Source organism: Rhamphochromis longiceps, linkage group LG11 (assembly GCF_057381845.1).
Source record: "Rhamphochromis longiceps isolate RC_006_pf linkage group LG11, R_longiceps_female_GT1.1, whole genome shotgun sequence".
NCBI classification, from domain to species: Eukaryota; Metazoa; Chordata; class Actinopteri; order Cichliformes; family Cichlidae; genus Rhamphochromis; species Rhamphochromis longiceps.
Genome location: NC_140567.1, coordinates 21,465,741 through 21,493,703, shown reverse-complemented (window position 1 = coordinate 21,493,703; position 27,963 = coordinate 21,465,741). Strand labels below are relative to the sequence as shown.

Sequence of the window (27,963 nt, the reverse complement as noted above, 5' to 3'; positions counted from 1 at the left end):
ACCTTTTACATTGAATTCATGTAATAAAAAATCACCACAGTAAGTCCCAAGATTGTATTTGTGTTTAATATGAGCGTTTTGTAAATATAATACATTAGAATAAACACGTGTTTCGTTAATTGTTAAAGATTGTTCCAGTCATTCATACAGAGCCCAGTTACGCTTTATGCACTCTTTAAACCTAACGTGTGTTGAAGTCCATAAAAGCTTTTTGCGCTTCCTCAAATATTCAGTGCGCATGTTTGAACCGCTACAATAGCGAAACGGGAAACAGACCGCGTTAAAGGGAACTATCTGGGATGAGTTTGTTTCATTCAGCAGCTCAGGACATGGTTGCGCAGTCCGTGCTGCGCACTGCTCAGCTCCGCATCGGCGTTATTAATGTGAGAGCGGAAAAATAAGAAGGAGCTGCGAAGCCTGTGAGTGAGGAGGTTAGTGACAAGTCAAAGAAACTTTAAAACACATTTGTGTGTGTGTGTGTGTGTGTGTGTGTGTGTGTGTGTGTGTGTGTGTGTGTGTGTGTGTGTGTGTGTGTGTGTGTGTGTGCTGTGCAAACAGAAGCGTCTCACCCGTTTAGCGTGTGACTCGGAATCACATGTCACAACATCTATACAACAGTTATTGCTAAACTTAAAGTGTGGCACTTTAATGTTCTCTAGGAATGCAAGTGTCGATATACAACTATACATTGTGACCTTTATACAGAAAAAAGCATATGCTACCTTCCATCATAACAGTGGCAATGATCTGACTTGGACATTATGTTTCAGGGGCTGCATAGTTTTAAGGCAGCTTAGGATGGCCCCAGCAGTAAAACAATAAAAAGAACAGTAAAAATTAAAACAGTAAAAAGAATCATTGTTAGATCTCAGTGAGCCGTTTTGACTGCACTTTAACCTCATCTCGATCGTTGGTAACAGTGCCACTGTTCAAGCTGAACCCTGTTTGATGCACTTTTCACAATTAGTATGGGAGCAGATCAAAGGAGACATCATATTTTAGGCATCAGGCAACTTCAGGGCATTTTCCACTAAACTGATAGTAAAAATCACAATGTTCCTTTTTAAATCATGTTTACGTCTGGCTGCTATCAAGCACTTGTATCAAAGATACAAGTGTTCATGTAAACGATTGTGTTGTGGCGGTATCAGAACATGTTACACTTGCCTTGATATGTGCTGTGGTGGTTTTGTATGGAATTTACCCTTTTTTCTCCAGGGGTCATGTGACTGTACTGCATAAAATGATAATCACATCACTGAAAGAAGCCGTCTGCATGTGTATGCAGCATGCTTTTGCAATAATACTTTATTTATTCTTAACATTCTTGGTGTTGTCCAGTAGCTGTTAATTTAGACTAAACAAGGGGAGTCTCACCCTGTTCCCATGGTTACTTGGTCAAGGTTAAGATATTGTTAGAATGAGTTGATTGAAGTGCTCATGTCCCTGTGAGAGCATTTAAAGTACTTTCGTGCCGCTCAGATTCTAAGAAAGTCCTTTTAGTCTTTTAACTATATCAAAGCCAGCTGGTAGTATATCAACTCATGTAGCCCTCATGTAGAACTTGTGGCCTACTTCTAAGTAATCTCTGCTTTCTGTGCATGTTTCCATCTTCCTCTGCACACATGATCCCAATTTTCCAGGAAAAGACTAGACTGTCTGGACCATCAGGGAAATGTGATGTGGTGATTAAGCTCTAAGGAAAAAGAAGCAGATGATAAAGGGAATAGGATGCCTATTGATAGGATTTACAATACTAATACTACTACTACTAATACTACTAATAATAATAATGCTCTGTACAGCCAAAGATAATAATACAACGTAGACAGAATTGTGGAAACTGTGCTACAGGAAATATATGCGGTGCAATGACATATACTGTCCATACTTTCCACATGTAATCGTGTCAAGTATGGCCTCACTTTGGATTTGCTTTATGGTTGCCTTCAGATTAAAGCTGCAAGGCAACATTTTCTCAATATTATTGGCCATTTATTGTTGTTCATTTTACAGGCCACAACATATTAATATGCTTGTTTCATTAACAAGTCTGAGAGTTAAACAACAAACATTAAAGGTTTAGCTGATGAATAAATTGTAGTGAAAAATTTGGACTGTCCACATCAACTGTGTTTATAACGCACTTACAAAGTGATGTACGGTGCTGTGACAACCAGAGGGCTGTTAGTCATCATGGCGAGGTTCATTTTATATTCTCACAGAGCTCTTTGAGCACTCAGTCAGCAGCTTTAAACTTATGATGTCAACACCATGTCTCAGGAGTTTTGTTTTTTGTCACGAAAATGGAAAAATTATGCTTTTATTTGGCAAATCCTACCATTCTTTAGTGGTATCAATATGTAAAATCAGTCAGACAGTGATGGTTTCACATGTTAAAGTATGAAAGGGAGAAATGTTGTGATATAATTTTATATGAAGTTAAAGCCCTGTGCATTTAACAAGAGTAACAAGAGATGCTTTGCTCTGTATCGATACTTTTCTCTTTGAATTAATTTCAACCGACTATGGAGGGAAGTGCAAAAACAAGTGCACAACAGAATCATTCAGCATGTTTTATGCAAATAAAATGCGTGGTGTTGTCTCACTGGTTTCTGAGAAGTTTTCATCTGAGCCATTTTTCTTATGATGCTAACAAAAACAGCGACTCTAATAATGAGCTGGAACAGCCGCTCGGTCATGTGTTATAGCTTTATTTAGCTGAGAAGTGTTGTTTTTAAAGAGAAGGATGACGATCAGAGAGCTTAGACAACTGTCTGATTTATTACTACACAAACAAGTTTAAGTGTATTTTTTGTCTCCTATCTTTACCTCCTAATGTGTATCTAATTTCTGGCTCATTTTACTCTAGCCTGCCTCTATTTCTCTAGATCCAGCACATCTGAGTAGACCCTTGGTCAGGTGTATTCACCCAGGTCGTGGATTGGTTTCAGAGATGGCAGACTCTTTGCTGCCTGCTCTGCTGGAAGCCTGCGTGGTGGTTGGAGCATCCAGTGACAAACTCCAGGAAATCTGCCAGGTTTTTGCCTTAAAATACACTCCGATACACAAATGTTTGACATAAGTAATTTACTATAAACTGATAAAAGGGTGATGGTAATGATAAACAGAAACCTTTACTGGTTATATCAGCAAAGTTCCAGTTTAGGTACAGTATGAGAAAGGACTCTCCTCCCCCTTCCCACCCTCTTAAATCTTTCCCATCTTCTGCCCCACTCAGACCATTAACAACGATGATGAAACTCTCAAACACCTCCTGTTGGAGCCGGAGGTTCTTTCAGTCTTGGCGCCACCTTTTGTTAGCAGAACACAGGCTGAAAGTGAAATGCTGAGATCACATGGGAAGCTGCGGCGCTCTTTTATCAGGAAAAAGAGAGAACTGCCTCCTTCAGCTGCACCAACACCCAGTCAAGGTCTGGTACATTTGACCCATAAATACACCAGTTGGAACATGAGAAAAAAACACTTTATTATTAAATACAAAACAGTTATTGATCTTTAATATCGTATTTCTTCATTTTACCTATCTTACCATAGATTTTTTGTGTCTTGGAGTTTTTATGTCTCTCCAACCAGCTGCCTTTTTGCAGGTGGAGATGAGGCAGGTCGAAGAGGAGGAATAGAAGATGTCAGTGTACCTAAAAACATCGATCTCATGGCTTTACCTCAGCTCTGCTTCCCCGGTAAAAGGTTTTCCATAGCACACACAACGTCAGACACAAAGACACACTAAGACAACTCACTCACACGTATAGTACATGTACACATGCACAATGCACGATGAAAGCTCATGTTACTGACGTCCACTGGAACATGGTAATGGTTCTTTTAATGGGGATGAAACATTCAGATGGCGGACATTGGCAAACTTACAACAAACATTTGTATATGGTGTTGAGCATATGCTACTGGCAGGATCAACCAGGTAGCCCCTCGGGCGGCGGCGGTACCGCTGCGTGCGTGCGAGAGTGCTCGCTCGGGGCTACTGAGTCCTGTTGACCAGGGTGAGGCTTTCTGGATGCAAATATGGACCGTGGTGAGGGTTTGAGAAACCGTGTTTGCCAGACAGAGCCCCGTTGACTTTGGGGGAGCAAACTCTGGGTTTACCTACCCCTCTGACAAGGCCACCGTGGTATCTATCTCACCGAACCTACCCAGGGTGTACCCTGCCTCTCGCCCTATGACAGCTGGGATAGGCTCCAGTGCCCCCCGCGACCCTGAAAAGGATAAGTGGAAGTGAATGAATGAATGGCTGGATGGATGGACAAGTGGAGTACAAAAGAAGTGGTAGACCTAAAAACAATCTACAGCATATGAAAGTCACATCCTTATGAAATAAGAAAAAATCCACCAAAGACCTGACACACGGACTCAGAGATGCATCTGACCTTTCAGCTGGTCCATCTACTGTTCACTGAAGCCTCATCAGAAATGGTCTCTGTGGAAGGGTGGCTGTTATGAAGCCTTTCTTCAGGAAAGGAAACAGGGAGAAAAGCCTCAGGTATGTCAAATTACTCAAGAACTGGAGCGAAAATCAGTGGCAACCGCCCTGATAGAGTGAATCTACAGAGGAGAACAGGAGAGAAGTACAACAGTGAGTGTCTACAGGCATCGGTAAAAATGGTGGAGGTGCTTTCGTTGTTTCTAACTGCATGTTATTTTGAGCCACCATGCAACACCAGATCATTAGAATAGTGCAAACTCTGTTTTTGCCTTATATACTGTATGTCCATTCATGTTTGCATGTTTCAATATATTTCTGCACCTGTTCCCTGTTTTTCTAGCAAAATATAAGGAATGAAGAAATATGGGTGGCTCAAGACTTTTGCACTGTACTGTATATACTGCACCTAAATACCATCAAAAAACACCAACAGTCTTCTCTTAAATATATTTTAATTATAGAGTTTTTCAGAGATTTTGTACATGTGCCTTCTGGCTGTGTGTGCTGTAGCGGTACTATAATGACACATTGTGTTCATAAAACACAATGCACATGTACATTTTCATTTTTTAACCAGGTGGCCTCCAAGTAACCAGTGAACAGAAAGAGGAACAATTCCACTTCCTGGTTTTCACAGACATCCTTGGCAACAAGACCCATGGAGTAGTAATGCAGTGCTACCGTCCAATACTGGTACGAATTACTTACACATAATACTGCATATGATAGTATAATAATAAGATAAGCAGTCAGCATGTGTGCAGTGTACTGTAATGTTTCATGAAACTAACAAAACCCTTAAAAGAAAATAAGTCCCTGTTGGATTATCTGTGTTTCCACAGGAAGGGATGTCTCTCTATCGAAATGGTAGAGGGTCTTCAAAGTGTCCTAAACTCTTCTGTGCCTACAGCATCTGTGTCATATCCAAGCATCCTTACTTCACTGCACTCAAAGACTGTCTTTCATGGTAAGAAACCCGAGAACTGAACCTAATTACTCAGCAAATTAAATTGCTAAGATCAAAAAGGGGTTTTTGTGACATTTTTGACTCTTGAGTTTAAAAATAGCTGTAAGAAATCTGACTTTCAGAAGTGTGGTTATGGCAGGTTAGAGAGCCTTCTTCTCGTCTGACTCTTTCTGTTGATTTGCTAGTCTTTTAATCCAGCTGAGAACCTGTCGATTGTCAGACATGGAAGAGAGAGTGAAGGAGTTTGCGGCCAAACTGACACTTGTGCCAATTCCACCTCCTGGACAGCTGCACTTGGTTTGTGTGTGTTTGTAATCGGCTTAAATAAAGACTTTGAAATTTGTCTTTAAGAGACTTCAAAATCTGGAGCTCAGAGTAGGCCAGTGTATCCAGCACAGTGCACTACATTCATATCCACATGTTTTACAGATGTTTACAATACGTCCTCTGACCATCATACTGCCCTCCAGAGAAGACAAGGACCACCCGGTTATAGATTTAGACCTCCACCTGCCCTTCCTTTGCTTCAGGCCACAGCAGCTGCTGCAGGTAACACACACATTGTTTTGTGTTTGTGTTAATCGAACGAGTGGAGACTCACATTCATTTCCACTTCCCTCCCTCTGTTTCTGTTCTTCTGTCTCCCGCCCTGTAGGTGCTGTCTTGTCTCTTGCAGGAGCAGCGGGTGGTGTTATTTTCTGCTGACTGGGCAAGACTCACGCTGATGGCAGAGAGCTTGTTGTTGTTTCTGCAGGTTAGATCAAAATCCACAGCATATCTTCAAGGGTCTAGAGTTAGTATAAGCATGCAATACTTATTAATTCCATCCTTTAAAAAAAAAAAAGTATTGAGAGTTACAATCAAAGTCTTAAAGGGTCAGTGCCACAGTTAAAAGGAAGGGTGCAGCTGGAAACCTTGGGAATATGGGTATTTCATAAAATTTGCCAAAATGAAATTCCTCTTATGTAAATGAGTGTGTCTGGATGATGGATGTTAATTGGTATTAATGTTACACCAAATTACAGTATGGGATATAAAAATGGATAACTCAATTATTAATTTCCCTTTAAGCATTAAAAAAGTCACATATATTAAACTTTAGAGCTTCTGTATAGAAAACCTAAATTATTATGTCTAAAAAGTGCCAACACTAGTGGGCGATGGACCCCCTCAGTCCACAATAAAGCCATCCGCTCCTTAATCTTTGGTCCATTCATTTCTTCCTTGCCTGTCTAATAACTCTTCCAGCCTCTGCTGTGGCAGCACCCATATGTTCCTGTCCTGGCTAAAGGCATGCTGGACTTTCTAATGGCTCCTACAGCCTTTCTTATGGGCTGCCATCTCAGTCATTTTGCAGACGTATCAGCTGTAAGTACATAACCTTCTACTTTAAATTTCCCAGTAATTCGCCCACCTCTTGTAAAGGATAAGGTTAAGAAATGGAGTTACCCCCCAAGCTCAAATATAAGTTAGTAGTTCTATAATTGTTTGAACCTGGTTCATGTTACTGTGTTCTACAGGAAACAGATGATCTGATCTTAATTAACATTGATAATGGAAGTCTCAGCACTTCTACTTTTGATACTGTTAACCTGCCGGACATTCCTCCAGTTGCTGCACACTGCTTCACACAGAGGTACTTTATTTTACTGCCAAAAAACTGTTAAAGTAAATACTATGCTGTAATACCAGGTAATGATTAAAAAGTCAGAGTCTTACAGTCATGTGAAAACCAAAGTACACCCTCTTTTTATTGTAACACTTTAAATTTAAATACATCATTAAAAAACAAATCATCTCATCCTAAGTAGGTCTTACAGTTATTTAGTTACAACCTCAGATGAACAAGAACATATTACACTGTGTCATCGTTTATTACAAACTAAGCCAAGATCCAGAAGCAGTGAGTAAAAGCTAAGTACACCTTATGATTCAAAAACTTGTAGAACCATCTTTAGCTATTGGGCAGCTAAAGGTTGGCCTCACATTTGACGCTCGAATGCTTCGGTATACAGAGGAGTTCAGCTCAGTGACTGCAAGATGCTCAGTTCCTGTGGGTGCAAAATAAGCCCAAAGCATCACCCCTCCACCACCGTGCTTGATCGTTGTTTTAGGGTGTTTGTGCTAATATGCTCAATTTGGTTTTCATCAAATATTAATCTGCATTATGGTCAAACATTTCCTCTTTGGTAATTTGTCCAAAGGACACTGTGCCAGAAACCTTGTGGAGACTGTGCTGCCTTATTTTTCTAAATAGAAAAAGAGTCTTTATATTGAAACCTCTGTTCAGTCTTTTTCTAATTTTGCTGTCATGAACTTTAACATCTAACCTGAGTTTGAGATGCAGCGCTTGAGTTATTGGCACTTTCTTTGAGCACTGCTCATGTGACAATGGGGTGAATTTGCTGGGATGTCAACTCCTGAGAAGATTGGCAACTGTCTTGAAAGTTTTTCACTTATAAATAATCTTTCTTCCTGTAGGATGATGGACTTTAAATTGTTTGGAAATTGCTTTAAACCCTTCTGTGACTGATGGGTAGTAGCAGGACTGTCCACTTCTTTAAGATCATTGCTGTAGCCTTTCCTTTAGCATTTTAATAACATACAGCTGAGTACTCCAGACCTGCAAACTGCCAAAACATCTGCTTTTATAGAGATGCTCATATTTGTTGATGATCTTGGAAGTGCATTAGATTAGCAGCAACTGGCTGCTACTTAAGAAGTAAGGGTGTACTTAGTTTTTCACACACTGCTTCTGCATTCTGGATTAGGTAAATAAGTAGCAACATGGTGTAGACCTTGATAAGAACCTGATGAGGGTTTGAGGGCGTACTTTCACTTAACTTGAATTTATTTTGCAGGTGTAAGTTATTACGAATACATTTAGACTTGGATCAGTGCCACCATGCAAGTTGCACTGACATCAGTGAACAGCGGGCACAGAGGCGAACATGGCAACGCAGCCTTAACAACGACATCCAGAGGATTGCACTGGAATTAATTGTCAACATTTTCAGGTTCTGAATTTACTAATCAGTCCACTATTGGTGGGATGCTTCTTTTAGATATGTGTTAATATTTTGCTGATGTGTGTGTGTGTGTGTGTGTAACAGGGATGTGAGCAGTCATCTGAATTATGAACATCGAGTGTTTCACAGTGAAGAGTTCCTGAAAACCAGAGAGCCAGCTGAGCAACTTTTTTATAAGAAGGTAAAGGCTGACTCGGTGCGGCTTTGCTTAGAAGGGCGACAGATCAGCCGGCATCTTTCAACAGACACTGATGCTGGAGAGGTTACGCATAATTAAAAGAACTGACAGGACTGTGTTGCAGGTGCTGGAGACGCATATCTTCCATTCATTTCTCAAGGATCGTCTCAACAGGAAAATGGATAGCTTTGCACGAATGGAGCTCAGCACTCGTTCTGAGATGCAAAAGTATGTCCATTTTTTTAACCTAATGAGCTCGAGGTAACTGATAATATTAAAAGAGGCACAAATCTGGTGGTCAAACCGCTCTTGGAAAAACTCAGAAGCACCACAACCTTCATCAAGTTAGGATCTGTTACAGGGATGTCGCGTTTGGCTGTATCAGCTTTACTTACATGTACCTGTTAAGCCGGAAAGTAAAAATATATTCAGATATAAAGTTATGATGGATATGCTTATGTTGGTATATGACAACTACGCTGCTGGTAAATGTTCAGGTGAACACTTTTTCTGCAGCACTCTTTTGTCTCTATCCTCCATCCTTTAGGATGAAGGCCATGGTTGAAGCCCCACACAGACCCACCATGCAGCAGATTCAAGCCAGGAGAAAGGGCTCCATCACAGAGACGAGGCTGAGTAAGAGACTGGGCATGAGTCTCCCTAACTTGAGAGAAGATAAGATTATCGGCTTCCAAAGAAACACACCGCTCTCCAAGATCCTCCTATCTGACCCCGGTGAGACCCCAGGGGTTAATACCCAGTTAGATATAATACTTGATTGACTGATTTAATGAAGGAAACACTGTCAAGACAAAGAAAATCTGTCTAATCTGCCTTCCTCCCCTTTGTGTTTTTTGTCTCTACCAGCACCAAGCACAACTCCAAAACCTATAAAGGTGTTCAAGCTTCCAGACTTCCCAGCATCTCTGTCCTTCCACTCTGTCCAAAGTTATTACATTGAGCTCATCCAGCAGCTCGGAAAAGCCATTTTCTCTGTCCAAAGTGAGAACCCTGCCATGCTGGCCAGGTATTCTCTTGTTATTCTTTATACGCACCTATATATTATATTATATACACCTATATCTATATTTATGTGCTTCCCGCTGCTTAGAATCAGCTTTCCCTGCGCTTTATTCTTTTATAAAGCTTTTCAGTGCTGTTGCTGACACCAGTGACCTGAGACATGAATAAAATAAGTTTTCTCCTGCAGATACTACTACTTGCGTGGTTTAATCAACACACTGTGTTCGCGGCGACTGGACGCACTGAGCGACTTCCAAAACCTCAATAAGACCGACACTGCAATTTTTCCCACTAGCTTGGTCACATGGCTCGTAGACTCGCTGCAAAGAGATGAGAGACAACAAGCTCAAAGGCGGCCTGAACTCAAGAGACTCATCCTCAAGGTTGGTTCACGCACGTTTTCATCGTGGTTGAAGTTCTGCACCTGCTGGTGATGAAGCAGTGATGTTGTCATTTTTTTCTGCCTTAGGTTAAGACAGACAATGAGAAGCCACTGGTGGAGCCTGATGACCATGTAAAGAAGTTTCAGCTTCCCTGTAAGCCTCTGTATCAGGAGGAGTTTATGCGATGCGTTCAAGAGTGTAGGATTGTTAGAGATGTGGCGACCATACAGCGTTTATTTGATGCTCTCACTGACAGTAAGTCAAACAGAAAAGCTGTCTTCTGCTTTTTGAAGCTTTCTCTTATGAGCTGTGTGTAACCTCAAGATCCCTCAGAATTAAAACTGTTACGTGTGTATTTGTAATCAGGAGTGCAAGCCAAGGGAACTCACTAAAATGCTGCGGTGCACAATTGGCTTGTGAATGTCCAAGACATTTTTCAAGTCATTTTATTAGATGACCTGATAAGATGGACACAGAAGTTACTTACACTAATTATTTTCTCCATTAACGCTCCAGAGTTGCCATTATGATTAACTTAAGCAGCTATCAGATGATCTAGTATAATCCTTTATCTATAGATTACAGCTTAACGAAGAAATTATAATTTCTGATTTGCATATCTGTCTCAGATTGAGTCTTTCAGGCCATAGTTTGGGTTTGTACAACCAAGACTAATAGTTTAAGATCATTCTCTTTACTCTTATCAACTGCTGAAATTAAAAACTGTACGCTAATGCATATAAAAAGAAACTCTGTGAACAAACCAAAGCTTCCCATTTATCAGTTTTTTAACTGCTTAGTGATTTCAGGGTTGTGGGCAGCTGGATGCTGGGCAAGAAGCAATGCTAGCAAAACCCAGGGGGCTAGCAAACAACAACAACAAAAACAACAAAATAGCTAAAAGGGCAGTAAATATTGGCCTTTAATTCACTCTGTGGTGGAAGAACATGACTCCAAATGCTAACTGTTTCAGTGCTGAGTGTGAAAATTTATTGCTCATGGTGTAGTATTATGCCGGTCGTCTTTAGAACAGCTGTTTTCAGCTGTGCACCAAAGCAGTGGACCTTAGCATGGGTATGTTTTTGGTCTGCCTCATTTATCCACAGCTCTTGGTAAAGCTGTGGATAAATGGACAAAGGAAAAACCACTGACATTTTGGTTTGGATCACTTTAAGATTGCAAGATTGGGTGTCTTTGTCTTCTATATCTCTGTCTGTTTGCATCTAGTTGCGTATGCACACCCCTCTGTCCGAGGTCAGCCAAAGCAGGTGGACCCTGAACTTTTCAGAGTCTTCTACACATTCTGGAAAGAGATGGAAGCTGAAGCACAAGATGTCAACCTGCCCTCTGATGTCATTGACCGACTTGACAATAATGAGTGTGTCTACAAGTTGTCCTCCTGTGTCAAGACTTCCCACGGCGTTGGTAAAATCGCCATGACGCAGAAACGGCTGTTTTTGCTCACTGAAGGACGGCCCGGTTTCTTGGAAATCACAAAGTTCAGAGATATACAGGTCAAGTAGCATCTTTAAGACTATTTTTGATAATTGTGCCTTGTGTGTTCTCATTCTCGTCTGTTAATAAATAATCAATCTCTTACAGGAGGTAAAAATTACCTCAGTTCCCTTTCTGCTCGTTCGTATTCCATCCCTTCGTATCCAGACATCCCGCAGGCCTGAAGTGTTTGAGGCCAACCTAAAAACAGAGACTGAGCTTTGGAACCTCGTGATCAAAGAGATGTGGGCTGGACGCAAGATGGCAGATCAACACAAGGTGCAGAAAACTCAAATGATCTTAAAACAGTTTAACAGATGTGATTTTATTAGACGTACCTTCCCAGTCCACATCTATGTAATGCTGAGGATCGAGGATTTACTGTCCTTCAAGTTGTCAGCCGTAGACGTTTGGCTGCTGCTTGCATGCTGCGTCTAAATTATACTTTTTACCTGTCAGCCATAAAAGGCTGATGGGGTATTGTCATCACCATGCCTGGCGAGTGGGCAGGCGATGTGGACACCCAAGTTTGTTAGTTTGATAACTCAAGAACAAAGTGGGGTAGGACTTTGAATTTGATTCCACACCTGTATCTACTAAAAATCTCTCATGAGTTTGAATCTCAGTGACGCTGACCTCAAACTTTTCTAAAAATCTTGTAACAACTCAAGAAATAGGTCGCCTAACATTTTAAAATTTATACCATAGGTGTATCTACTAGGAGGCTAATGGGTACCACTGGTCACCAGTATTTTTATAGCTTTTGCTGCAGTGTTACTGATTTAGCTACTCTGTTGGTTTGCCATAACTTTTCTGTTCTTAAGTACAACCTGCCTTACCCCTTCTTTTAATCCTTTTGTTATTATTTTAGGTTTTTAATCTCACTTTGTGTCTCTAGGACCCTCAGTACATGACTCAGGCTCTGACCAACGTTCTGCTAATAGATGCTGTCACAGGCTGCCTGCAGAATCAGAGATCCATCACTGCTGCTTCAAAGCTGGCTTACTTTGATAAAATCAGACAAGAAGGTCTGGGCTCAGAGTTTGTTGTTTTGTTTTGTTTTTGACTGTTTCTGTCAAATCGTGTAATTTTGATAAAAGAAAAAATAAATAAATATAGAAGAGTATGTTCAGTATATGCTGTTTATATTTGTTTATCGTGTTCTTGTTTCTGGCCAGTGCCTATGATAGTGCCTAAAACTACCTCAGAGACTCTCAAACACAAGATCAACCCATCATTGGACCTGGCTGAGCCACAGACCGTACATGTGCTGCTTTACACTCCAGGTATCATTGAAATGAGGGGGAGGCTACTTACCTTTACAACAGAATATCACTAAACCTATTTATATTTTGTCAATATCAACATTGGTTATCCATACACACTATTTTGAAGAGGATCTGATATTTGTACAACTATATAAAACAGCTATTACCACGTGATATAGTTATGTAAAAAAACTATGTATGGAAAATGTGAAATAAGCGTTAATTAATGAATTTAAAATCAGTGTTAACTGACTGCTGTTATCCTTTTTTTATGTATTTAGAACACTTTTTCTTATTTTTTGCACGTTTCTTTCTCATTTCAGGTCAGCTGACTGGTACTGGCAAAGTGGGTGATATGAACCCAAAGCTGTGGGTGGCTCTCAGTGGGGGTAAGGTGGTTGTATTTGATGCGGCGAGTTGGTCAATGCTGCAGGACTGTATCCAGCTTGGACAGTCGCAGCTGGTGAGAGGAAGCGTGCTTTTACTATTTGAGCTATGAGCTATTTAATGTATCTCTCCACTGATTTTGTCCATGAAAATGAAACATGCTTATAGATCTCAAACAACATGTGTATAAAGTGTCATGGCTGTTTGACTTAGTTATTCGTATACTGAAAATGCAATAAGTTTTTGCATTGCTAGATTGTTACAGTACTCAGTGATTCAAACTTTAGACCATCTTGCAATATTATCGCACAAGCTGCCAGTTTTTAGACCACAGGTGTAGCCAGAAATATCATGCTGAGTTACAAATACATGGCAAGTGTAAAGCTGGGTCATGTCTGTCCCTTCTGCTGAGAGGGGGTCTGGGACATTTCCACATTAGTTTCACTTTTCAGACCCAGAGGCTACATCCAATTGTTTATCCACAGTCTATGTTTACCACACCATGCAGAGGATGTGAAGGGACACAGGAAGCGTGGTCGATGGACACATTTGTTTTGGTCGAGGGCTTTCGTGCAACATTCAGTTGTTTTCAGTATTGTTGTTCTCTGTGTTGTTCTCTGTATTTATTATTCAAAAAGAGCAGGTTTATAGTAGGGCTGCCACGATTTGTCGACTAGTCACGATTACGTCGACTATCAAAATCGTCGACGACTGATTTAATAGTCGACGTGTCGTTTGAAGCTTTGTAAGATCGCAAAAGACGCAGGAATAATAGCAGGATTTAAGAGTGTAATAACGGACTGAAACAGAAGATGGCAGCACAGCATGTACAAGGATGCCAGCTGCCGTTAAACCCCGAAGAAGAAGAAGCAGCTGTGTCCCAGAATTCATAGCGCGGCCCAGCTTAGTTTCCAACAATGGCGGTAGCTAGTTAGTTTTAATATTACTCTTATTATTCTTTCTGGGTCACAAAATAAACGTTTAACATATTTTCAGGCGAGAATGTAGCTGTGTAAACCTCAAATATCTGCTCAGTTTATCAGGACACCACATATTTTCAAAAGCGCTCCGACGTTTTCGGAGACGTCTGTTACCCACTAGCTCGATAGCTAGCCGGGGGCTAGGTCACTAGCGCCGTGAGAACACCGGACTCCCGGCAAATTGTTTTCAAACCCACCGCCGTCTTTCGCGACTCAGGTTAAATATATATGAGTCACTTAGATAAATTAAAAATGTTATTGTTTGGCTTTTTTTTAGTATTTTATTTGTTCCTGAGTAAATCGGTTTGGCTGAGATTAAAGTTATAGTTTTTACACAGCTGAATAAACGTCAAGCAGACAGCTGATTATCAGAAGTGTGAGATGCTGGAGAATATACTCCGGTGTCCTGTTATATTTTAGATAGCAAGGAGTTTATTAAACTTTACCGAAACAATCTGCAAATTTCATTAAAATTGAATAAACTATCATCTTGTCTTTATTTTTAGTTAGCACCTTAAAAGCTTAAAGCTGTAAGCTAATGATAGTTATATAAGAGCAGATGCTGCTGGTGCAATAAGCTGTAGTTTTACGTCCAGTGGATGATGATCTGATTAGTCGACTAATCGCATAAATAATCGGTGACTAGTCGACTATCAAAATAATCGTTTGTGGCAGCCCTAGTTTATAGTAATAGAAGTAAAACAGATACCAATATTTCAACATTGTATTGCCTTTGTGTTCTAAGATATAGTGATTTTCATTAAGCTACATACATCAAGTTCCCATCACATTTTTACTTTTATCTATTATTATTTAAGATTCTAATTTAAATTCATACTTAATTTGAACATTTGTTTCTTCTCTAATTTCTTATTAGTTTTTACCTTTAGACATATGTAGTGTATTTGATTGAGCTACATACTCATCTTCTTATTTAAACTATTTGTTATTTGTTTGTTCTGCTTAACTGTTGTAAAAAATAGAAATTTGGCAGCTTTGTGATGAATAAAATACATCTTATCTTATCCTTTGTGTAGAACTGTATGATAGGACTGGTCCAGGAGCAGGTGTGGATTGGTTCTCAGGACTCTGTAATCTACATTATCGACACTCACAGCATGTCCAGCAACAAACAGCTGACCGAACACAGACATGAAGTGACTGGCCTCACAGTGGACTCCAGCAACCAAGCCAACAGGTAGAGACGTGTTAATCTGTAGTTCGTACAAAGCACAAAAACCAACACACGCGCAAAAATGAGAGCAGTCTTATTACAGTGAGTCTCAATGTGTTAATGAACATGTTGTGATGCTGTATTAAATGAGCCTTCTTTCCCAGCCTGCTGACATACTCCTGCAGCCGCGATGGGATGATCCTGCAATGGGACTCATCCAGTCTTAAAGTGAAGCGGCAGTTTTTACTCAGCTGTGATTATCTCTCCTCCATACAGATCCACAACAGTGCTCTGTGGTGCTGTGAGTACACGCTCTCTCCTCTTTCTCCCTCATTTAATCAATGTTTCTGATTATGTGTTTCGGAGTAATGAGTTCTCTCTCAAGAGCTTCATGTCACAGAGCGGGCGTGAGACAGGCAATAACAGAGCAGAGTTGATGGTAATTTACAAACGCAAAAGCAGACTGAGAAAAGCTTACACACAATGAGGGCGATGCTGACAATACATACAGGTGAAGAGGAAACAGGTGGGAGCACAGCTGCCAATCAAAGACATGGCAAGTTAAACCAAACATATTGCACAAGAGACGACGGAGTGTCAAAATAAAACAGGAAGCATAAGCACTGAGGCAGAGACTAAGACATACCTGCTTGATCAAGACGAAAGGCTTATAAAAACAGAGACTTAACAGACTTTAAGGGGACACAAAAAGGATGAACACAGGATGAAACACAGAGAGATGACTACAGGGACAGGATGGGACAAACACGGGGATCAGGGCTTAAGATGTAACAACTTGGCAAGACAGGGAAACCATACAGCCACAGAGACAGGACACAGGGAGACCAGACCGGGGAGAAAAAAGGGTAACAAAACACAGAGACAAGACACGGAGACGAGACTAGGGTGAAGTGGACACAAAAGGGAACTAACATAAACAAGAACCAAGAATTAACTATATAAATAACAAAAGTGCAGTGGTACTAGGGAATACTGAACTCCAGACTCAGTAATACAGAGCTTGAATTTGCATATTTCTTAAATCCAAGGAAGTTTATAATAAGTGCAGAAAAAACAAAACAAAACACTGGGCTGGAGGCCCAGGAGCATGACAGTCCACTTGTTCTCATTGCTTACATACATTGCCCAGAGGTATCTGGGACAATGCCTAACATTTTTTTCTTGGTGGTCTAAGTAGATCAATTATGTCTACACATTAAGCCACCTTAAGCCAAATGTGTTTGGATGATGATTTGAGGATGTGTGTTCGTGCAGGTTGTGGTGACGGCATTGTGGAAGTGAAAAAGAGTGGGACACCACAAAGAAAGATAACACTTCATAAGGACCTACAGAGCATGCCCAGTAGTTTCAGCAGCTTCATTTATATACCAGAGGTGACTTTACAATCCTTGCTTATATGTCTGTTAATTAAGAACGCTAGTGGTGATTCATTGTGTCAATCCATGTCTCAGTCAGTAGGTGGCATGCAGTCACAGTGTACACAGCAAATTCAAAAGTGTTAAATGTTTTGGTGTTAATAGTCTTCTTGCAAAAGTAGAGTTAATTTTACTCTAAGCAGAGTCACATTCTTTTAATGTAACTCTGAGGTGTAAAATGATAGTAGTTAAAACCGAGTGTTAAAAATGAGTGTTTCTCTGTCAAATCTGGAGGGGTTACAATGGAAACATTAACTCTTGACCTCTTAACTCTGAACTCCTACAGTTACAGGATTGTTCATGTGTTTTGTGTGTTTGTTTCAGCGAGGACAGCTGTGGACAGGCTGTGCAGACTCAGTAGAGTTGTGTCTCTGGCACACAAACAATCACAGGCATCCGTTTAAAATAATCTCCCTGCCTGGAAGTTCAGGGGTCACATGTATGATTCGTGTCAAAGACCAGGTGAGCTGTGATTAGCATGTCAGGTCACGAAATGATCTTATGTTTGCTGCTTTGTATTGATATTTTTACTATTGTTGTCAGCATGTCTTGTGAGGTTTACACAAACATGTCAACCATTCAGTTGTTTTAATCATTCAAAACATTTTCATTTATCCAATGAAACCTTTCATTGATGTCCTTTTGTATTCTTAGATCTGGGTTGGAAGGAGTGATGCTGGGGGTCAGTGTAATGGTCAGCTGAGTAGCCAAGTGTTGGTAGTGGACATAGAGAGCCACACGGTAGCAAAGGAGCTGCAGGCCCATTCAGACAGCATTCAGACGCTCTGCTCTGCCGAGGATCGATATGTCCTCAGTGGCTCTGCGTGTCGTGACGGCAAGATCGCCATCTGGAAGGTCGAATAGAGTCCAAAAAAGAAGAAGGATCCAAAGAGATGGAAGAAGAAGAGAAAAAAGAACTACTAGAATTACTATTTTTGAACAGTTTTGTTAGTCTGAAAGCCAATGCATGTCTTAAACCAGCATTATTATTACATTTGTTTTTGTAAAAAAAAAAAAAGAAAACGAAAAAGCAGGGTGCAACTCATCTGGCTGAAAAAAGAATGTGTGGAAGAAAAATGACCCTACGTCTCATTTATTCACACCATCAGTAAACACTTGTCTAAAATATTTATGGTTTAAGTCGTTACTCAAGTCGTATTTAAGCGTGACGTTCACTAAATAATGGCAAAATAGACTTTAATGCAAAGTTTACCTCTGTGAAAGGAAAAAGTGGAAACTCCTAAAAGGAGTCCTCAAAAGAGCTGCAACACTTTTCTTTTTTAATGAAACAGCAAAATATCACAGGAAATGAATTCATATCTCATGTTTGAAGACACATTATCTGTTACTGTACACAGATCATTTGTGATAGTAATACAACAAAGTTGAAAAGGCTGAAGACTAAAAAAGGGGAAAACATTTGTACCAATATTTCAAATGTAAATGATATCTAAGAACAAAAAACCCCTAATCTCAAAAAGCCCTTAAACATGGCATTTTGAGATTTTAATTTTTGCATATTCACAACATGTAAAAAGATTCAATCTGCCACATGATTGTGTGATTTTAAACTTTAATTCATATGCTTCCCATCCTTTAAATATCAGTTCTACATGGAATTGTTGTCAGTTTATTGGTGTTTTTCAAAAACAACTGAAATCAAATTTCTCTTGGAGAAATTCTTTTGCACACAGTGCTTAACAAATGTATTAGACCACCTCCCAGTGTAAGGTTTATGTCACAGCTGCTGCAAATTAACAGTATTCGTAGTTATCAAAATCATTTTTTTATGTTTTTAATCGTCAATACACCAATGTGTGCAAGGTCTTTAATCAAAGTTATATTTGTAATGCCAAAATATCATTGTTAGTCAAAAATTTGCAAATGTACTGTTTTGCAAAAAATCATTAATTTTGTTTTTTGATTAAGATCCTAAATCAAAAAATTATTTTAATTTGAATAGAAGTCCAATGTGCCAGCTCAAATTTGGGTGTAAAAATCCAAATTGTTTATTATTTGTTTAATAAACGATATAATTTTAGTTTAAATAATTTTTTGACAAATTTCTAAAATATCTGTGTGTGTTTGTATTTATGACAGTTGCACTGCATATTAGCTATAAAGACCTCTGCCAAATTAATTTAAAAAGGTTATCCTTAACCATTAAAACTGATAACCCAAAATCTGAATCACATGTGCAGTGTTAACATTTGTGAAACACATTGTAGGTTGGAAAAGGTCAGCACACATGAAGCATATTTTATTAAAAAGACACGTAATTGATTTGACAGTCATAAAATTCATTATTAATATAAATACAATGCAATCAGTCAAAGATTTGCAAAAACACACATCTGTGAAGTTTTGAAATAGCGATTAACCCTTTTTTATTTTGTCAAAAGCATTTAGGAAGTTTTGAAAATTCATAAATTTCTGAAATTAAATTAAATACATAAATCTCAGTGAAATGTAGATAATTGTTGAATTGGGTGACATTCTCCTGGTTTGTCATGTTCTGTGAATAAAGGATGCTTTCATGCATGTCACTGGACAAAAGGCTGAAATTTCTTCTATGATCTCAGTAGTATAATTCCTGATCCCACCAACCTGTGAAATAGCAAGAGATAGATTCATCGTCATGGAATGAGAATGGTTAATTTAATGATGATTGAAGAAGAAGAAGATTTTTAAACTTACTTCCTGGGTGTCTTCTCACTCCCAACTTCCTGATCTCATCATAGACAAAGATTAAAATACCAAATGGAACTGGAACAAACCACCACTGAACCCTGAAGAGAAAATAACCCAATGTGTTAACATTTAAAGAACCTTTTGGTTTTTAACAAGCAAAAATGATTGTGTAAGTTAGTAAGTATAATATTAAACATTTTCTACCTATTGTCTCAATATTATGTTTTAATAAAAAATGTGTTCTGTAGATTACTGACAATTTGTTTTCCAATCCAGTCTGAACTATGATTTTAAGATGGTGACCATGTAAATGAGGACCTGTGTTTTTACCTGATGGGCATAAAATTGAAGATGTTGGGCATTCCAGGGCAGTAGCAAAGCAGATTACCCAGGCAGAGCTGGAAGACTATGGCGGACACCAGGACTCGGTTCCTGCACACGAAAACATAAAATCTCCCAGTTGGATCTTGTTACAGTCACTTATTAGACCAAACACATGGGAAATTTCCCAGATAAATGTATCAAACTTGTGTTTTGTGTTTAGGAATTGCAAAATTAGTGTTTAACAAAGACTCTGTAGTCAGCTGTAGCTCTTAAGAAAAGTGGCTATACAAGCATCTAATGTTGCCACTTTCCTGACTCTAGTTTCATGTGTTGCACTTTAAGCTCTTTTTGCTTAATTTCAAGACAATCAGCAGGGTTAGCCATCTTGGATAACAGTTAAACACTCAGACAGGAATTATGCTGGTTTTCTACTTTATCCTGGTTTCACAGTTATTGACAAACTAGAAATGTTTCCGCTTCACATTTAGCTAGTAGCAAGTCATGGTATAGACGGGTCTTTGCTGACCTGAAGAAGCCTTGCTGGAATGCAGAGAGACGTCGTGTTTTCCTGATGAGCACATCTGAGATCTGGCAAATCTCTATACTGACGAAAAACACGGTGTAGCACGTATATTCTTGATACAGCCTCTGACTGTAAGTCTGCACACAGAGAAGAGGAAATGAGAGAGTAAGTCCTTCCATAAAGAAATTACAAATATCCCTATTACCAAAAACACTTATAGTAACACTGAAAGTAAAACAGAAGGTCTAAGCTAACCCATTCTTGTCCATAGCTGTCTTGTAAGTCTTGAAGTTTGACGTCTTCCCACTGACCCCGCAGGCCAACGCATAAGAGTGGAAACCAACCCTCCTGAGCCATGGCGGTGAAATAATCAGTAAAACCTGCGTAAGACTGAATGGCTCCTAAAACATACATAGAATAAAAAGGGTCAGAAGTTTCTAAACAGTATGTAGATGCAGAGAGACAAAAATAGATATTCTAAGTATTAGCAGTACCATCTACAGTACGTATTATTACTAGGACTTCTTCTACCCACCACATCTCCCCAATCCTGAAGCAACTTCACTGGCTCCCGGTCAAATTTCGCATCCATTTTAAAATAATTCTGTATACATTCAAGGCTATTCATTCTCTCTCTCCACCGTACCTCTCTGACTTATTACAGATGAAGCTCCCATCCCGCTGCCTCAGATCTTCATCTTCTCTTTCTCTCTCTGTTCCCTCTGCTCGTCTGATCACAATGGGAGGGAGGGCCTTTAGCTGCTCTGCCCCTCGACTTTGGAATTCCCTACCCCCGGACCTCAGAAATATTAGTTCATTCTCTCTTTTTAAGTCCACCCTCAAAACTCATCTGTTTAAAATTGCCTATTCTTAAATTTCTGTATGTTTTAACTTTTATCTTCTATTTTTATCATTGTGTATATTTCCAGTTTTTATCTGTTGTACAGTGTCCTTGGGTGCTTTGAAAGGCGCTATTTAAATAAAATGTATTATTATTATTATCTCATCTGCTGCACTTTACAGGATGGACTGAGATAGTTTTGTGTTTGTCATTCAGTTAAGGGTAACTGGGATAAGCAATTCCAATAGTAAAACTGTACTGCATGTATATTTTAATGACACAAACACTTATAGCCACACCTATCTGGAAGTACGAATACACAGCCAGGGCTTCGTTCACTAGGCGATCACGCCGGGGGTTCCTAGGTTTAAGGTGCATGATGTCACTCTCTGCTTTCTCGTATGCCAGAGAAACCGAGGGGAACTACACCAGAGAGAAATAAACATACGAGATATCAGTCCAAAGCACATATGAGAGTGAAGAATATATTAATATCACTAAATCACCCACTGTTAAGGGCTAAACTGTGTGTGAGTGGTGCAAGCAAATATAGGATAACAGCAATCATCACTAGTTAAACCAAATTATCAGCGTAATGACTGTAATTAAGCAATTTTCTTCCTTAAGGAACTGGTACTAATGACATAGTTACTCACAATGTCAGTGGCCAGTTCAATGAACAGGATGGTGATGCAGCCGAGAGGAAGAGGCACGCTGACGGTGATGTAGACCAGATATGGAGTCAGCTCAGGAATGTTCTTTGTTAGCGTGTAGGCAATAGACTTCTTCAGGTTGTCAAAGATAAGACGGCCTACAGACACACATACACAGGTGTGACAACAAAAGGACTCAATGTGCTTTAGCTTTAACTGTTCATTGCTTAGTACAAGCAACTGCAGGATGTTTATAATTACCACAGGTTTTACCTCAAAATCAATAGTACTTTAAGTAGGAAAATATAAATTCACTCTACATACGACCACTTTTAATACACAGCAGAGTTTCTTCTCAAGTCTCACCCTGCTCCACTCCGGTGACAATAGAAGCAAAGTTGTCGTCCAGTAAGATCATGTCTGCTGCGTTCTTCGCAGCATCTGAGCCAGCGATCCCCATGGCGACGCCAATATCGGCCTTCTTAAGAGCGGGAGAGTCGTTCACGCCATCACCTGTCACAGCCACAATGGAGCCCTGGGGTGGTGAAAGATGAAAACAGTCATTAACCTGAACACACTGGGTAAAATGATATGAGCAAACCAATCTCTTCCCCTGCTGCTTCTTCATTCACTGTCCTCACAGGGGGGCCATAGTAAGGTCTAATATCTAATATCTTACTGTAAGGGGACCGTAAGATATTAGCATATGCTTTTATGAAACATGTGCACAACAAGTTTAAAAGTCAGGCCGCGAGTTATGAGGTGGAGGCAGGGTAGTGAGAGGTCACAGTGTATTTGTATTTACCAAACGCTGACAGCTCTCCACAATAATCAGTTTCTGCTGAGGGGATGTTCTTGCAAACACCATCTCAGGATGGTTGCGCAGCGCCTCGTCCAATTCGTCGCTGCTCATGTCTTTCAGCTGGCCACCGCTGATCACACAAGCACGAGCTTCACTGTGCAGACACATACATATACATCGTTTATTTATTTGTCACAACATATGCTGAATGATTGTGAGAAATAAACATTAGACTCAAATGTACAGACAGTCAAATGTATAAGCCACTGAAATGGGAATTGTTTAAACTGTGGTCTGAAGCGATGCAGTCACCTCTTGTTGACTTGTTCCACAGGTATGCGCTTCCTCTGGGCAATATCCTCAACTGTTTCACTGCCTTCTGAGATGATGCCAACATTAGCTGCTATTGCCTTTGCAGTAATTGGATGGTCTCCAGTTACCATGATAACCTAAAGTTATGAGAAAAAAAATTGCATTACGTGAGTAAAAACTATTTTTTAGAACTCAAACCATCTAAAAAAACAAGCCGTTTAAGTGTGGCCATAGTAACGCACCCTGATACCAGCAGTACGGCATTTCATCACTGCATCGGGTACAGTGGCTCTTGGTGGGTCAATCATTGAGATGAGGCCAGCAAAGCACAATCCAGATGTGGGGAAATTCATGTCATCCGTTTCAAATTGATAGCCACGAGGAAACTCTTTCTCATTTAGATAAAGGTGACAGAAACCTGGGAGCGCAGGGAAGGATGGTTAAAAACACAAAACCCAAAGCGCCACCAAAATTAATTATGTACTATCAATTATTACGGGCCATAAAACAAAGCTGATTACAGTGAAAATGTTTTGAAAGATTTGCTCAAACCTCCAACAGTGTGTGGCGGGAAAAACAAACAACTCTAGCAACATTTTAATGAGAAGCACTCTAACCCAGTACTCTTTCTCCCAGCCCTCCCAGGTCCATGTAAGCCGTCTGAAAGGATTCGCTCCACTGCTCGTCCAGCGGCAGCTCCTGGCCTTTTACCAAAATGGTGGAGCAGCGTTCCAAAATACGTTCTGGTGCTCCCTTCATCACCAGCAGATAACGCAGGTCCAGCGGATCCTCTAGTTCATGGATAGACAGCTAAGGATCAGACAAGACAATTAAGTAATGTAAAGCTCCAGGTGACCACAAAATGATCTTTTTTTTTATCATTAAGAATGCAGGGATTCATCAAGCATGACAAAATATCTCTGTTGCTACCTGAAACTTGTTGGTAGAGTTGAAAGGCACTTCCACAATTTTCTTAAAGCGGTTTCGGTAGTCCATGGTGTTTCCTACAGTGAGCTCAGTGAACTTGAGCAGAGCGGTCTCAGATGCATCTCCAACCACAATCCGCTATGAGAGGTGGTAAAAGCAATGTGATGAGAACAAATCTTTTCATGAAAGAGTTAGATAATGGGCCACTGAGCTACTATAACTTTATATAATGTTTATAATAAAGCAAGACTAAATGCAACATTTTGCAGGGCCAGAGTTGCACTATATGCAAGCTGACTCCAAATCAAGTCAAACCAAGTTTAATTAAATAGCACAGAGTTCACGTAATTACGTACATATGAGACAGTAACACCAGAGATCATCCTGTACCTTAGGAATGGGTATTCCTTCCTGGTCCGGTTTGAATATAGCTCTGTTGCAGAGGGCTGCAACTCTCGCCAGGGAACGCCATGTCTCTGATGACTGATCGAAACTTTGACCTATGCATATTTGATTATTGTTATAGAACTGTTTACAGCAATACAACTGGGTGATTTCAAAAGGCACTGCTTTAAATGTGCTTATTTACCAGACTGATCTTCTGTGGTATCAGCAGCGTGAACGTGGTTGTCAAACCAAAGGTGAGCTACAGTCATCCTGTTCTGGGTCAGTGTGCCCGTCTTATCCGAACAGATCACTGAAGTGGAGCCTAAGCACACAAGGGTCAAAGGTTACACACGCGTCTTCTAAACGTACGAGAGACTGGATTTTATGAGGACATTTTTACGATGTTATGAATTGCATACGTGATAAACTTTTTGATGAATGGCAATAACAGTTTTTATTCATAAGACATTTCATTACATAAGCTTCATATGAAAGAGAAAACATAAAAAATGTAGGTTTATTATAACTTGAGACAATAAAACAGCCAAAAAAACCCAAAACAATTTAACACACAGACAGATATAAACTGTCAAGCCTGTGGAAAACCACTCAGCACATTATTATTAACTAATATCTAAATATTGCCAAACTTGCAATGATTTTATCACCACAATTGAACTCAGTGAGACTTTAAATAATCTAATTATAAATAAAATGATCCCTTTCATCATGAAGTGATTTTATAATAAGCTGTCTCCGCTGAGTAACAGTCTGATATGCTGACCTAATGTCTCCACGGCCTCCAGGTTCTTCACAACACAGTTCTTCCTGGCAAGTCGCTTAGCAGTGAGAGACAGACAAACCTGTCCAAAAGAAACAGTTTGTTATGGGCTGGTGTGTTACTACAAAGAAGAACCACAGAGAAAACGAGTAACTGTGTACTAATACACAACACGTGATTCTTCAAAATGAGCACTTGTAAAGCTGGGTTCTCTTATTATAAGACAGACAGGTATTTGACACACACAGATGTTATAGTAGATGTGAAACTTACGGTTACTGTAGCAAGTAGCCCTTCTGGCACATAAGCCACCACAATAGCCATGAAGAAGATCATGGCTTCCAGGAAGGCATATCCAATAAACATGGCAACCACAAAGAAGGTAAACCCAAAAAAGATCGCAAGACCAGCAATGATGTCCACAAAATGCTCAATCTCGATAGCGATAGGTGTCTTCTCGTTTCCTACACCACTTGCTAAGCTGGCAATCCGACCGATGATGGTACGATCGCCTGTGTTAATGATCACGCCAGTGGCCACACCTGGAGGGGAGAGGAGATACTGTATGTTTGTTTACCGTGTTTAGTTACTGCTTCTGCTTCACAACAAACTGAAAAATATTAGCAGAAGCCATCATAGACCTATTTTAGGCAAAGATAATGTGTTAAAGAGTACAAAAGCCAACCCTGTTATCTAATGTACCTTCCAGACAGGTTGTGGAGAAGAAAGCAATGTTCCTGGTCTCCAGGGGATTCTCGTGAGTACATTCGGGGCTCCTGGTTTGTGGTTCAGACTCCCCAGTCAAGGACGAGTTGTCAACCTGGCACACAAAGTATATTTACAAAAGATTTCCTACATATCTGCATGTTGAAATCGAGATAAGAAACAGAGGTGTGCGATAATGGACCGAGCTCTTTCATGTTTTTAATTCCATTAGCCAAGTAAATGTGAACCTTTTAGTGTCCCTCCATTATTCAAATCATCAACTCGTGTTATTTAAAGAAATTTTACTTTTTAAACTTTGACCATAGGCCTGCATTATAACATAGCATTATAACATTTCTAATAAAGTATCCAATGCTATAGGACAGTATCCTGTCCACAGTGCACTGCAGTATGTGTGTATTTTACCTTGCAGCCCTGACTAGTGATGATGCGAATATCAGCAGGGACTCTGTCTCCTCCTTTGATCTCCACCAGATCCCCCACCACTAGTTCGTTAGCATTGATCTGGTTCTTCTGACCATCACGGATTACTAGGGCTTGCTAATGTTGGAGAGTGGGTTGCCAGATTAGACAAGATGAAAGAGGATTAAAACATGAAGGCCAGAGAGATATAACAGACGTCATTAATAATATAGGCCAACATTTGGTAACATTTTGACACCTGCATTTGTGCAACTTACTTGTGGAACTAGGTTTTTGAAGCTGGCAATGATGTTAGTACTCTTGAATTCTTGGTAGTAACCAAAACAACCGGTTACCACGACAACAGCAATAAGGACAATGGCCAAGTACAGCTGGAGTGAGAGAGAGAGAGACAGAGGATGTTAAAATAGGACGTCGTTGCCCTCCTTCCTACAGTCTCTCTTCATTTGCCTCCCAGTTCTCTCCGATACTTCCTGCTCAAATCAATTTACATGAGCCATAATGCATTCGGTTCAGTTGTACACTAAAGGAGAAGCAAGAGAAAGGGAAGAGTGCTGACTCACATCATCAAAGCTTGTGAGGTTCCCTCTTCCAAGTTCAATTCCAAAGGCGATGAAGCAGATAACAGCGGCAACCCACATGAGACACTGAAGGCCTCCAGCCAGCTGCCTGGCAAACTTCACATACTCAGGAGTTCCTTTAGGAGGCTTCAGCTCATTAAGACCATCTCTCTCCAAGACCTCTCGGGCGAATGAGGAGGTCAAGCCCTGTGGATGGAGTACAGAGCAAGACACATGAAAAAAAGTGAACTTTAAAAAAGGACAGAGGCACTGCCTTTGTCTTGTTTAATGTTGCATAATAAAGAATAAATAAACAAGACTGAAATAAAAGATGAGAAATGTCTTACTTTATCGACACTGGTGGTGTACCTCATTTCAAGCTCTTCAATTGTTATTTCATGGTCATCCTGCAGAAGGAGACAGACAAAATTACAGATTCAGAAATCTTCCAAAGGGGAGTGAGCTAAGGTTATGTACTCATATCTAAATTGATGCATTTGGTCAGATCTCAACAGCAGCTGGAATAAGTCATAAAAGTAACGTGGAAAGTGATAGAGCCTTTATTCAACTAATGCCCAATCCTTTCTACATGATTAAAGGTGATAAAAGAACAGAGCTTTCTTAAAATCACTCACTATATCCATTTCTTTTTTCATGCCCTCCAGCTTTTCCTTCTTCTTCATCTTTTTCTTCTTCTTCTTGTCCATGTCGCCATTCATTTCGAACATGTCGTATGAGTCCTGAATGCAGGTAGATATGGAAACAATACTTAAGTCCATATATTTTTGATGGTGAAGAGACCAAAACAAAAATAATTTCATACATTTGGTATACACAGCACCCTTCAATGTGACCTTTGTATTGCTAACATTAAATGCTTCTTAAATGAGTTTTTTGTTAAATTATTTTTTTACCACTTCATTACAAAACCCACAGATGAACTGTACAGTTAGATAAATAATACTTATGTATTTATGTATATATCTGAAATTATGTATTGCTATTTCAACTGAGGCATTTCTGTATACTGCACAGTTATTTATAGACATCTATAAACATATACGCTTTTTTGAACCCATTCCCAAATATACCAGAAACTACAAAACAGGTCCATTTTATTTTTATATTAGATCGACCTGCTGCTCTTTTTCACGCTTAATTCATAATATTCTGTGTCACCTACTTTCATGGTTGCAGGTGTGACACGGGAAGGTTCTCCCAAATCAATG

General features: G+C 39.8%; 2 protein-coding genes across 2 annotated transcripts; one reads left to right on the top strand and one right to left on the bottom strand.

Moving 5' to 3' along the window:
* Positions 1 to 331: 331 nt before the first annotated feature.
* LOC146659027 (DENN domain-containing protein 3-like) lies at positions 332 to 19,334 on the top strand. The gene is made up of 28 exons (XM_085422839.1): positions 332 to 431; positions 2,892 to 3,040; positions 3,242 to 3,434; positions 3,612 to 3,704; positions 5,043 to 5,158; positions 5,308 to 5,432; positions 5,618 to 5,729; positions 5,862 to 5,981; positions 6,088 to 6,186; positions 6,681 to 6,800; positions 6,953 to 7,068; positions 8,294 to 8,449; positions 8,546 to 8,642; positions 8,764 to 8,867; positions 9,187 to 9,374; positions 9,507 to 9,666; positions 9,850 to 10,045; positions 10,132 to 10,300; positions 11,273 to 11,559; positions 11,648 to 11,818; positions 12,438 to 12,567; positions 12,718 to 12,825; positions 13,131 to 13,270; positions 15,212 to 15,372; positions 15,513 to 15,649; positions 16,624 to 16,742; positions 17,109 to 17,246; positions 17,439 to 19,334. The coding sequence occupies exons 2-28, from the start codon at positions 2,957 to 2,959 to the stop codon at positions 17,646 to 17,648; spliced, it is 3,849 nt and encodes a 1,282-aa protein (XP_085278965.1). The 5' UTR covers positions 332 to 431; positions 2,892 to 2,956; the 3' UTR covers positions 17,649 to 19,334.
* On the bottom strand, positions 19,255 to 27,471 carry LOC146659026 (potassium-transporting ATPase alpha chain 1). The gene is made up of 23 exons (XM_085422838.1): positions 27,370 to 27,471; positions 27,082 to 27,141; positions 26,738 to 26,941; positions 26,432 to 26,545; positions 26,157 to 26,291; positions 25,728 to 25,845; positions 25,299 to 25,567; positions 25,029 to 25,107; positions 24,447 to 24,566; positions 24,248 to 24,357; positions 23,861 to 23,995; positions 23,548 to 23,740; positions 23,173 to 23,348; positions 22,931 to 23,067; positions 22,622 to 22,772; positions 22,183 to 22,351; positions 21,820 to 21,974; positions 21,463 to 21,586; positions 20,578 to 20,723; positions 20,326 to 20,459; positions 19,806 to 19,907; positions 19,482 to 19,573; positions 19,255 to 19,391 (listed from the first exon to the last, which is right to left on the bottom strand). The coding sequence occupies exons 1-23, from the start codon at positions 27,460 to 27,462 to the stop codon at positions 19,363 to 19,365; spliced, it is 3,045 nt and encodes a 1,014-aa protein (XP_085278964.1). The 5' UTR covers positions 27,463 to 27,471; the 3' UTR covers positions 19,255 to 19,362.
* Between the last annotated feature and the right edge of the window lie 492 nt (positions 27,472 to 27,963).

Excerpts from the sequence above, each read along its gene's own strand:
- LOC146659027 (XM_085422839.1), top strand. The coding sequence starts at position 2,957 with ATGGCAGACTCTTTGCTGCCTGCTCTGCTGGAAGCCTGCGTGGTGGTT. Across the intron at positions 5,433-5,617 it reads CTCAAAGACTGTCTTTCATG|TCTTTTAATCCAGCTGAGAA; the intron begins GTAAGAAACCCG and ends TTGATTTGCTAG. Across the intron at positions 8,643-8,763 it reads AGCAACTTTTTTATAAGAAG|GTGCTGGAGACGCATATCTT; the intron begins GTAAAGGCTGAC and ends ACTGTGTTGCAG.
- LOC146659026 (XM_085422838.1), bottom strand. The coding sequence starts at position 27,462 with ATGTTCGAAATGAATGGCGACATGGACAAGAAGAAGAAGAAAAAGATG. Across the intron at positions 21,975-22,182 it reads TGTCACCGGAGTGGAGCAGG|GCCGTCTTATCTTTGACAAC; the intron begins GTGAGACTTGAG and ends GTGTGTCTGTAG. Across the intron at positions 21,587-21,819 it reads TTGAACTGGCCACTGACATT|TTCCCCTCGGTTTCTCTGGC; the intron begins GTGAGTAACTAT and ends TCTCTGGTGTAG.